The 12,668-nt window shown below is 43.9% G+C and overlaps 1 protein-coding gene across 1 annotated transcript in view; it reads left to right on the top strand.

The window, feature by feature from the left end:
- The first annotated feature begins 429 nt into the window (after positions 1-429).
- Positions 430-12,668, top strand: part of TMEM185A (transmembrane protein 185A) — a 36,733-nt gene continuing 24,494 nt past the window's right edge. The window contains exon 1 of the mRNA XM_049644428.1: positions 430-611. Coding sequence (XP_049500385.1) covers positions 574-611 — 38 coding nt within the window. The 5' untranslated portion in view covers positions 430-573. The remainder of the gene's footprint in view (positions 612-12,668) is intronic.

The following is a 12,668-nucleotide window of genomic DNA, read 5'->3' as shown; positions in this document are numbered from 1 at the left end:
GGAGATCTAACAGGTGAAGCCTGGGCTGAGATCGCCAAAATGCAACGTGTCACCCGTGTCCACTACCCACCCCACCCTCCGAGGCTCAGGGGAAATCTCCAGAAGGCAGCAACGGGCCAAGGTGACAGGTGTCTGCGAAGACCTCCCCCGCGGGACTCCTGGGGTGGGGGGCGCTCCTTTTCCGCAGGCCTGCACCGGGTAGGTTTCTCTGCTCGGCTCTCCGCCGCCGCCCTCAGGCTCCCCGACTCTCCCAGCCTCCACGCCCCCAGCCGTCTCCTGGGGCAGTCGCGCGAGCACCCAGGGCCGCGGCCAGCCGGGAGAGGGACGTCGCACGTGGCAAGCTGCGCTTCCCCGGCCGACGGGGCGGGGCTCGGGCGCATGCGCCGCCGTCGTACGGAAGCCCGGAAGGAGGGGCGGGGGTCGGCGGTTCAGGTTTCTGCGGGCGGCGGGCGGCGGGCGGCGGCGGCGGCGGGGACGCGGCTCGCGGCGGCACCATGAACCCGCTGTAACGCACAGGCTGCGCGGCGCGGGGGGAGGGGGGTGGAGGAGGCCGCCGCGGCGAAGTTCTCCGCCATGAACCTGAGGGGCCTCTTCCAGGACTTCAACCCGAGGTGAGGCTCCGCCGGGGAGGCGCGGGCGGGCGTGAGGCTGCGGCGGGCGGCAGGGCAGCTCCCTGCGAGCGGCTCTCTGGGCAGCGCTTCCCGCTCCCGCGCCCGGTGCCTCGAGCCCCGGGCCCCGGCTCCGCGGGAGCCGCGTTCCTCTCGGCCGGCCCACCCTCGCTGCTGGCCCAACGCCCCCTTCTCGTCCCCTCTCCTCGCGCCCTGCTGCCTGGCCTCCGTTCCCCGCACCAGGGCCATTTCGCTTGACCCGACACCCCTAACCACCCCCTCACCACCACCCAGCTGTTTCCTCCAGTTCCTCTGAGCCCTTGAGGTTTTCCTTGGATATATGCCCACCCCTCGCTTGTTTGCTGCTTTGTCGAGTGATATCTGAAACGACGTTGAATCCTCGGAGTCGGTGTCAGGGTATGGCAATACCTTACATAATGCCTCTGGGGGTGAACCTGACGATTTTCCATATGCGGTTTCTCATCGGTCTTCATTGTAAGTTTATTTGCAGGAAGTAGATATTACCGTCCTGCTTCCTAGCTGGGGAATATCCTCTGGACAGTGTGGAGAGAACACTGACTAAGGAATCAAGTGCCTGTCCTTGCACTTGCCCAAGTGTTCTGTAACTCTGTCCATCACCCCCCTTCCCCCCGCCCCGGGCCTTGAGCTTCCTGAAGCAGAGACCCATCTTCTGCTCTTCTCACTATCCCCAGCACCTACCACCGCGTCTGAAACTTAGCAGGCCCTTATAAAATGTTTGTGGAACTAGACTGAGCCAAAAGACCTGGATTGAGGACCAGGCCTCATGTAACTGGGTTACATATTCCCTGCTCATCTGACAACGAGTTGACCTAATTGATCTTTTAAGTCCACTAGTCTGTGAAGGGAGTACCTGTTTCCCTTATTTGCTGGTGGGAAGCCATGCCCTCAATCGACCTTTTGTATTCTAGGTCCCTCAGATGCTGGGAGGTCCCAACTTAGGGATGGAGAAGAGGCATGTAAATATATGATTGACAACACTTTTCAGTATTGTATGGAGGGAGCCCAGTGGAGGCCACTGCCTGGGCTGCTTGTGGGAGATGAAGAGAAGTCTTGGGAGAGAGAGATTGAGAGAGTGTTGGGAGCGCAGTCTCCCTAGGGACAGTGACACTTTAAGCTACGAGCCATCGTGACTTCCTAGGTACTCTTATTCTTTGGGCACTACCAGAGTTCATATTCTAGTCTGGAGTGCCAATGTTCCAATCACAGTGCAGTCATTATCATTGTTGGCCTTGGAGGCAGTCTGGGTAGAGGAGCTTGTTGAGTAGGTAAGGGAAAAGTGACTTCCACTGCCTCTCCTAGGGGTTAGGATTGGTCCACAGCCTAGCAGCGTTGGTCCCGGAGTTGGACAGGCTTTGTGTGTCTACCTTGTTTGGCAAGAGTGATAAGAAAGGTAAGTAAAACCTGACTTGTTTTGTAGTCTTGGGCCACTCACTTATCTTTCTGTTTTATCTGTAGATTTGAGTATAATCTCAGCAGGATGGGAGGCTAAATTAATGATTGATTGCAAAGTGCTTTACAAATAGAAAGTTCCAGGACTATTTTGCAGGGTGACAGATAATTCAGAACCCAAGAACTGCCTCGAGTGTTCTAACTGGTGAACAGAGTTGCCAAAGCACAGCAGTGCTGTGCACATAAGATCCTTAACCATTTTTTTCCTGTAGCTTCTTCCCTTCCCCTCCCCTCCAGCAAAAATTATGATATGAAAATCACAATGAAATATTAGGTATCTAAACAGATGTATAGTAATCGTCAACATATTTATCAACATTTTACTTCTACTGGGATTGAAAGGCATCTCTAAGTTTAAAGACCTTTTATAGGGTGCCATTTTCCTGATGCAGTGTTGACTCAGTGGGAGTGAGCAGTGTTACCTCACAGTGGTGATTGATATTAGAGTGGCCAGGTAATATTGGCAAGTCCAATTTTTTAGCTAGTGATGTGTCATGTCCCGTGGGCACACCTAGTTTTGAACATTGTTCTTTAGTCTTGTTCCATGCTGGGGCGGGCCTTCTAGACAGCTGAAGCACAAGCCAAGGAGTGTAGACAGGAAGATACCTTGTGCCAGGGCCTCTAACCTTGGTGCTACTGCCTTTCTCCCTGCCTCTAATTCAGAGCCAGTTCAACATCTCCCTCCTACCCCAGGACCTTGGCACATACTGTTCTCTTTGCCAAGAATGTTTGTCTCTCTTCTCCTGACCTAGTTAACTCTTACTTATCCCTGAGGTTTCAGCTCACTTGTTACTTGCTGAGGAAAGCTTTTCTGACTTCCCTAAGTCTGCTGATACCTGTTTATACAATCCCTGTAGCATGCTGAACTCTTCCATCAGAGCACTTACTTGTACCCTTATATTTGTGTGCTTATTTGATTAATGCCTGTCTCCCCTACTAAACTATAAGCTCCATGGGGCCAGGGCCATGACTCTGTTCATTATAGTATCCTGCATACCTGGAATAGTACCTGACTCAATAAATATTTGTGGAATGAATGAATGAATGGATGAATGAATGAATACAATACTCTCCAGAGCCTATAGGAGAAATCTGAAATGGCTTCTTCCAGTCACTGTTTTCCTGGTGGTCTTTGGCTTGGTTCTCTTTCTTCTTCCCTCCCTCAGAATGCAGCCATTCCATTGGAGAGACAGGGAAGATGGTGATGCTAAGGCAGAATATGGCTGTCTTTACTTTGCGGGTTATGTGTGTCACAAAAATAGTCCCTGCCATGGTTTTGTGGGTCCCAAGGCATGGGCCATGGCTCCAGATCTCCTTTCCAACCTTTTGATCTTGGTGAGTCTGAACCCACCACTGTATTGCCAAGGCCCTGGGAAACTGCAGTAACAGAATGATTCACAAGTGTCAGCACTCGGATACACAGGGCTGCCAGCTGACCCTCTGCCTATTTCCTTCTGACCCATAACTGGTTGCTCATGAACCTCTTTTTAGATACACAAGTTAAGACTTGCTGAAACACACACACACTGGACCCACCAAGTCCTTCCCTGAGTGCCTAAGGCTTCCTAACTTAGCAGTGAGGGAGCCTCATTCATTGAAGAGGCAGCTATTAGCAGTATACAGAATTGGAAGACTGATTCTGAGGTGCCTGTGGGAGGTGGGGATCTGGGAATAGTGGCATTGAGCCAACACCCCACTCGCATCATGGAGCCTCGGGATTTTCTGCTAACTTGAACTTGCTGGAGTTGCTGGCTTGAAGAAGGCTCTTTGGCCCTGGTAGCCAGACAGTGTTGGAAGGCTGTGAGAGCCGTGCTAGGCCCTCTGAGTCATCTGTTGTAAGCACCTGGCCATGCAGTGAGTCCCGCAGGTAAGCCAGACTGGGGCGAAGGCTGAGGGATGCTGCTCTGGGGGTTCTGTCACGTGAGCATGGAGTACTAAGGAGGCCGCCGGTAGCGTTTAGAAAGTTCCATATGCTGCAACTTCTAAAGCTATTCTGGGGTCTATGTAAGCTATCTTGTTTCTTTGGATTTAGGAAAAATGGATGTGATTTCTGGTAATTGTTAACCAAAGGCAGCTACCTGGTCTTTACCAATCATTTGTAAAAGATTTCTCTTTAAAGCATTCATTGGTCAAACATCTCCTGAGTTCCTGCTGTGTGCCAAGAGATGTGCTACGTGCTCTAAGTACAAAAATAAATGAGATATAATTCTTCTCCATGCTCAAGCCTGGCAGGAGAAGCAGAAATGGGAAGAGAAATTAAAATTCAAGACAAGAAGAGGCATTCCAGAGACAGGAACCAAACGCTGTGGGAGCACAAGGGGCAGAGCCATCAATTCTGTCAGAGTGGGCAGGGATGGTTCCACAGCTCAATCTTGAAGGATGTAATTGTAGGCTTTTGTCAGACCAGAGGTCAGGAAAGGCAAATTAGGAGGGACAGAGGATGCAAAGGCATAGGGTTCATGAGAGGACCTGGTATGCTCAGACAGTGGTGAAAGGTCAGTGTGGTAGGAGCGCTGCAGGTGGCACATGTCATAGGATTGAAAACTACTACATGTAGTGTTATTAATTATTGCAAATAGTTTTATGTATTACTGTTTTTTTTTTAAAGCAGGCTTCAGATCCATTGGTAGTGAGTGTATGCTGGTACTGTTAATGAACTACTCACCCACCACCCAAATGTTGGTTTATCTTTCGTTCTGTCATCTCAAGCCACCTAGAGTAAGAAAAACCTCTTGACTATACTGAGGTTATTATTAATAATATGTGTGACTTATGGGGCCCCTACCATATGTTAGGCACAATGGGGATCATTATCTCCCATCTGTGCAACAACCAGCAAGTTAGATTATAAGCATTGCTTTGCAGAGTCTTAGAGAGCTTGTGACTTCCCTAAAGTTGCACAGGCGGCAGGGGGCCAAGTCAGGATTCTAATGTGAGTCAGTCTCCTTCTGAAGCCTGTGCTCTTTCCTGCATGCCATGCCACCTCTCTAATTTAGTGACAGTCCACCATACCACAATGGGTCCAACATCCTAAGGAGCCTTCTATTTATGAGTTGTGATTATTTTTTTTAATATATGAAATTTATTGTTAAATTGGTTTCCATACAACACCCAGTGCTCATCCCAAAAGATGCCCTCTTCAATACCCATTACCCACCCTCCCCTCACTCCCACCCCCCATCAGCCCTCAGTTTGTTCTCAGCTCTTAAGAGTCTCTTATGCTTTGGCTCTCTCCCACTCTAACCTTATGAGTTGTGATTAAACAAAGTAAACCTTCTATCTGAGCTTACATATCCAAATGAGTGTTCTGCCTCCAAGAAGTTACTTAGGAAAGAGAAATACACACACACACACACACACACACACACACACCCCTATTCTACTGCTCATACACCTTGTTACTCATCTGAAATTTCCTTTGGAGTCAGATTACAAATCATATAAGGAACTGCATCTCATTGCTTTATAATCATGTATCATTTTTGAACCAAAATAGTGCCACCTAGTTTGATCATACATGTTGTTCACTAAACTTGGCTTTGACTGACTTTTGCCCAGTTCCAAAAATCGAATTCACTTTCAGTGAAGAGTTGGCACCATTGAGGATATTCAGAAGAACAGACTGCAGCTCTCAAGGTGATTCTAGGAGGAAAACTCCAAAGGTGGTTTGAGCGATGAAGTGGAATTAGCCTTTTGCCTCCCAGGGGGACTGTTTAAAGGAAACAAGTCTCATTTGAATGCATAATTTCTGGTTTTAAAAATATCATTCCCATTACTTGATAATTACATACATATTTTTCTTGGCTGTGAGCTCTTTGAAGTCCAGGATGTTGAGGCATTCAGTAAATGTGCTGAATGAGCGGATGTGGAGTACAAATAGACATGTACCATTGGAGACTCTGCTGTAGGGGAGAGACAGTAGGTTGGAGGAGTTTTTGATGATTTCTTAGGACTCTAGGAGTTAAGCTTCCCAATATTGAGCTTGGGGTTTCTAATTGCCTTGCCTGATCACAGGTTGTACCTGAACTAGAATTTAAGATGAAAGTGTTGAATTGAACTCAAGATAGGTTCTTTGTAACTAATGATTCATACTTTGTCAGCTATGGTCTAATAGTGAGAAAAAGGATTGCTAAGTGAGATTGTTACAACTTTTCTCTTTTATAATAGTAGTAGCAGCAAAAATAGATAAAATTGATTGTTTACACAGGGCTTTCACATCCCCTAATCTTAGTGAATTAATATGTGAGTAACCCCAGGAAGAGACAGGCTTAGGGAAAGAGTAACCCTCGACAATTGCACAGCTGATAAACTTCCAGCCTGGCCCCCTTCTAGACCTCCTTAAGAGTGATTTGTTTTTATTGGGCTTTTTTGCTTTCTTACATCTACTGGCTAGCTGATGTTAAACACTTTTCATCTTAATAAAGCCAGTTAAAATCACCACTAAAAGAATTTAAATTTTGTTGGTAAGGTTCTGCTCAATGTCAGAAATACAGTCCCTTTAACAGTTTGGGAGAGTGTCAGTTAGCAGTTTGTCAGTTGGAGCCATTCTCGGAAGTTGTAGACAAGAGGCACCTACAGGGATGTGTCACGCAGAGCGTGTGTGTGTGTGTGTGTGTGTGTGTGTGTGTGTGCGTGCACGTGCACGCGTGTGTTTGCATGTGCACCTGCTGCATTTAACTGGAGAAGACCGATGGGTCTAACAGGAGTCCAGTTGCATTCTTTTGATTTGCAGATAACAGATGTTAGAACTTTTACACCCATAGTTGTCTCTTCACTAGGTGTGTTCTCTCCTCCCTCCTCCCTCCTCCCTCCTCCCTCCTCCCTCCCCCCTCCCCGTCCTTTTCCCTTGTCCCTCAAAGTGGAGAGAGGGAATTTGAGCCTCTAGCAGAAAGCTCCATATACATTTCAGAGAGGACACTAGCTTTGTAGTTAGACCTATGTAACACTACTCAGTGATCATGTACTAGCGTTACAGATTCATAGAGTGGAATACACCCATTTTAAACGTGTAATTGCAAAAGTGAAATTTAGGAAGTAGTGGTTGATGCCACAATATCCAGTGGAACCTCCATTTGCTGGTTTGTGGAGAATTAAGCAAAGTCTATTTTTATACTTGGACTCTAGTCTAAATGTTTCTTGAAAAGTGATTCAAAGTAGTTTAGGCTTTGATTGTGACTTTTTTTGAATGTTTATTTATTTTGAGAGAGAGAGAATCCCATACACAGAGCCTGACACGGAGCTCGATCCCATGACTGTGAGATCACGGCCTGAGCCAAAATCAAGAGTCTGACACTTAACCTACTCAGCCACCCAGGCGTGCCAACTTTTTTTTTTTTTTAATAAATTTTCTTGTCACTATGTTATTGCTGCATCATATTCTCTTATTGCCAGTCAGGTTGAAGATTTCCTATTTGATATGCAGTCATCTTTTTTACTTGGTTCTCAAATGTATTGGTATAGTTGACATACTGTTCCTTCTTCCCCAAGTTACAAATGTGTGTACCAATTACATCTTCTAAAATTTCTGAGTGCATTAACTTATTCAGTCAACTTTGTAGTTGTTCATTTTTTTTTTCAAAGAACCAGCTGTTGGTGTTACTTATCGATTAATTCCACTTTGGTGTCTATATTACTACTTTTAGTTTTATTATTTCCATATTTTGGTTCCCTTGGGGTTTTTTCACCCCTAAATTTCTTAGGCACAAACTTAGTTCACTAGTGTACAAACTTAGTTCACTAGTTTTCGCTTTGCCTCTTTTTTCTTTCTTTTCTTTTTTGATTTTAGTTCCACTTTTGGAGTGGATACGTTTTCTCCAAGTTTTGCTTTGGCAACAGCCCGGGTGTTTTGATGTTTCAGTCATGCTTTAGCAGGATTTTGAATATTCTCCAATAGTGTTCTGTTTCATCCTGGATTTAGTCATTATTTAAAGAAGGAAACTAACAAGTTACTTGCTTGGTGCCAAGCCCTGCAATAGGTGCTTTCTGATAAGTTATTTAATTCTGATCTCGGCACTGCCTGGTAGAGGTAGTATTATCTGCATTTTGCTATGAAGAAGCAAAGGTTCAAATAGAGTTGCACAAATAATCTCTTCAGCTCTGCTGTTCTGCTTAACAAGTGAGCATTGAAAAAGATCCATATGGTTAGGCAATGTTCAGTCCATTGTTGTCAGTTTATTATGAATTGTGTAGAATTTCTGCCTCCAGTCTCTGCCAATTGCAATCTACCTTACACATTTTTCTATGCCTTCTATACCTTTCTTTTGCTCAGAAAATCTCCAGTGGCTCCCCATTGCCTATTAATAAATTCCAAGGACTTTACCTTATTATTCGAATCCCACTACCTTCTAACCCCAGCTTACTTTTCCCTGATTTCCTCTGGTGCCTTTTCTCCTGTCTCCCTACCCCACCCCCAAAGACTTACAGAATTTATTCTGGGTGTTCAGTCTCCTGGGATACAAAAAACTGTTTCATACTTTAAAGAATCTTATCCCTTTGTCTGGAATTCCCTGTCCCCACCCTGTTGCCCAGCTCCTACCTCCCTTCCCAACTCTCCCAGGGAAACCAATGTTCCATGTACCAGTTTACAATGATATGTAGTTACTTGTTGTAGATCACCTCCCTCTGTTCCCATTAGTCTTTTTTAAAATTTTTTTTTAATGTTTATTATTTTTGAGAGAGAGAGGGAGACAGAGAGCAAGCATGGAAGGGGCAGAGAGACAGGGAGACACAAAATCAGAAGCAGGCTCTAAACTCTGAGCTGTCAGCACAGAGCCTGATGCAGGGCTCAAACTCACAGACCACGAGATCATGACCTGAGCTGTAGTCAGCTGCCCAACTGACTGAGCCACCCAGGCGCCCCTGTTCCCATTAGTCTTGAACAACTTCAGGGCAGAGACTTCCTTTCTCATTTTTTTTCTTTTAAAAAAAGTTTTATGTATTTTTGAGAGCATGCAAGCGGGGGAGGGGCAGAGAGGGGGCGCCAGAGGATCCGAAGCAGGCTCTGTGCTGACAGTAGTGAGCCTGATGTGGGGCTTGAACTCACAAACCCTGAGGTCATGACTGAGCCAGAGTTGGACACTTAACCAACTGGGCCACCCAGGCACCCCCACTTTCTCATTTTTATACATTCCATACATCGAAGGCACTCAAACAGTTAAATTTTAAATTAGATTCATGGTTTTTGTGTGTCAGTGCCCTGTGATCTTTTTTCTCTCCCTCTGGAAAAATCTGTATGTATGTAAAGAAAGCATTATTTTTGTCCTGCTACTTGATTCTCTGTATAGAACCGTGCTATTTTTATCTACTCTCGTGTTCATTTCCATAATTTCTAGTTTCCTTAGGAACTTTATCTACTTTATCTGTGATGATTTAACAGTAGCGTGTAGAAGCTGACAGTGAAAATATCTCTGTATATTCTTAAAAGAAAAATTGTCACGTTATTGCCATATTCTATGGCCATGTTGCTAAGTTTTCATTGTTTATGCTTTCATTGTTAGTCATTTTAGTATTTTAATGCTTTATCTTTAAAATCCACCAAATTACTGTACTAGTAAACTGCTTCTCTTGTCCCCACCCAGACATGATAAACCTTTGTTATCTCCTTTCCTGTAGTTGGTTTGACTTTTGATACTGGTTGCAAATGTGACTCTTGAATGCAACAGATTTAGGTTTTATTTTTTAATCCACTAAGTGAACTTTCATATTGTAGGTCTGTGGTAGGCAGAATAATGATCCCCCCAAATATGCCCACATCCTAATTCTAGGAACCTGGAAATATATTCCATTATATGGCAAAGAGGAATTAATGTCGCAGATGGAATTAAGGTTGCCAATCAGCTGACCTGACAATAAGGAGATTATTCTGGATTCTCTGCCTGGACCCATTATTACAGGTCTTAAATGTGGAAGAGAGAGGCAGAAGAGGAGGTCAGAGTGAGTCAATGTAAGGAGGACTGGGCTCTCTACTGCTGGCTTTGAAACTGGAGCAAGGGGCCATGAGCCAAGGGTCTGCACAACAGCCTCTAGAAGCTGGTAAGGCAGAGCAGCAGTCTCTCCTAGAGCCTCCAGAAAGATCACAGCTCTGGTGGCACCTTGATTTTAGCCCAGTGAGAACCACTTCAGACTTCTGATGTCTGGAACAGTAAAGATAATAAATTTATGCATTTTAAGCCACTAGATTGGTGGTAACTTTGCATGACAACAATAGAAGAGTAATACAAGAACATTTCTTCCTACTTACATTTTTTCAACCCCAGTATTTGAATTAGGAATTATATTTTTGTATTATTATTTGTCCTCTTGTAAGTTTCTTGCTTCTGTTTTTCATTTTTCATGTAAGAGACCTAGAACTCTTAATTTCCTTTTAAATTACATCAAAAATTATAAAATAATCACTTTCCCAACATTTTAAACATTTTGGTACTTCTGTTTCCATTACTTCTACTTTTTTCTTTAATTAAATAAAAAAATCCTCTCCTTTAGAGAAGATCATGAATTTAGCTTAGAGGGTTTACTCTCCCCCCACCTCATTTATTTTTTGTTTATAGTTTGAAACTCTAGAAAAATTTTACCTCTACATATTATTTAATTTACCTGTGAATCCTGTGTTTATCATTGTCCTCGCATTTGCTGATGTTTGAATTCACTTATTTTTTTAAAAAATATTCTGTTTTCAAATCCATTGTTTCTGGTAATGATAGGTATAGCCACAGGTTTGGGTTGACAAATTGGTTCTGGTTTTCTAGATTTTGCACTATCCACCTGCGCGTTAGAGGGAAAAAGTTGCCTCTGCTGGTTCCTGTCTCTGTGGTAATGACTCCATTTCTGTGAGCTCATGAGTCCCCATCAACCCCTTTCCTTCTCCAGAGTCTAGTGGTGAAGTCATTCTTGCCTTGGCATCTTTCAGTGGTAGCTCTCTTGTCTTTGTGACAGCTTGAAAAACATCCTTTGGTTTTGAGCATTGATCATAACTAACATGTATTTAGTGCAGTGGTTATCAAACCATTTTCCACAGACACCTTGGCGGGGTGGGGGGTGGTCCTTGAGAACCTTTTAGGGGTCTGTGAGGTCACAACTATTTTCATAACACTAAGATGTTCTTTGCCTCTCTCTGGGTTGACATTTGCACCGATGGTACAAAAGCAGTGGTGGGTAGACTGTTGGAACCTGAGCACAAATCAAGCTGGTGACACGAAACTGTATTAGTAGTCATTGGAGTCTTCACTGCAGTACGCTTACAGTTCAAACAGCCAGCTTCATGTAAGGATGTCCTCAATAAAGCATACAAAAATACCAGTCTCACTAAATAGTGACCCTTGAGTACACGTCCATTTTAATATTCTGTGTGACAAAATAGGAAGAATGCAGAAAGGCTGTCTGCTGTACAGTGCTTGACTCAAGGAACAGCACTTATGTGCATGGGCTGCCAGCTGCCTTTTTTCATGGAACACCATTTTTACCTGGAAGGACAGCTAACACACAAGACTACGGCTATTTGTATTAGGGCATTTGGCAGACATTTTTCTTGAAAATACAAGTGAACCTGTAACTTGGAAACAGCACTGATAACACAAAAAACACAAATCTAATTTAAAATGTAAAAAAACTGTTGGAGTGCCTTCAGCGTTTTCAACAAGGAAAACAACTGATGATATTTTTGCAAATAGTAAAATTAGAGCTTTCAAGGGAAAATCAGAATTTTTGAAAAGTTTTATCCATCCCCGTGAACTTGACAGCCTCCCAATACTTACATATTTCTTTTTTTTTAAATTTTTTAACATTTATTTATTATTGAGAAACAGAGACAGAGCATGAGCATGGGAGGGGCAGAGAGGAGGGGAAACACAGAATCCGAAGCAGGCTCCAGGTTCTGAGCTATCAGCACAGAGCCCAACACAGGGCTCAGACTCACAAAGCGTGAGATCATGACCTGAGCCGAAGTCGGCTGCTTAACTGACTGAGCCACCCAGGCGCCCCAACCAATACCGACATATTTCTGATGAAATGAGTTGTGACAATAACTACTGTGAACTTGCCTTGGTATAGTGAAGTGTGTCAACATTTGCAAGATCCTTATTACTTAGTGAACTACTATTTTTCAGTCAGCCTACATGGTATCATGATTTTGCAGGGATAAAACATTCATCCAAAGTGCAAGAGAGACCAATGGATTTTAATGTAGCAGCCTACAAGAAGTTCACTGACAGGGTTTCAGATTCCACATCACAGTTAACCTTCAGGAAACTACCACTGTTTGACTTTCAGCATCCTGTCAAAGAATATCCACCATTATCTGAAAGAGCTGTTAAAATATTCTGTTCTTTTCTAACTACAGATCTCTGTGAGGCCAGATTTTCTTCATATGCTTGCGCCAAAACGGCATATTGTAACAGAATGAATACAGATGTGGGTATGAAAATCTCGGTGTCCTTTATGATGCCAGACATTTAAAACATTTTCAAAACTGTACAAATTTTGAAAAATAGTGTTTTTTCATTAAAATTATGTATGTTAATATATAATGAGTTTATTGTAATTTTTAAATGAATTAATATTTCAAAAATAGCCATT

The sequence above is a fragment of the Panthera uncia genome, chromosome X, assembly GCF_023721935.1.
Source record: "Panthera uncia isolate 11264 chromosome X, Puncia_PCG_1.0, whole genome shotgun sequence".
NCBI classification, from domain to species: domain Eukaryota; kingdom Metazoa; phylum Chordata; class Mammalia; order Carnivora; family Felidae; genus Panthera; species Panthera uncia.
This window is presented reverse-complemented; position numbering and strand designations above follow the sequence as displayed.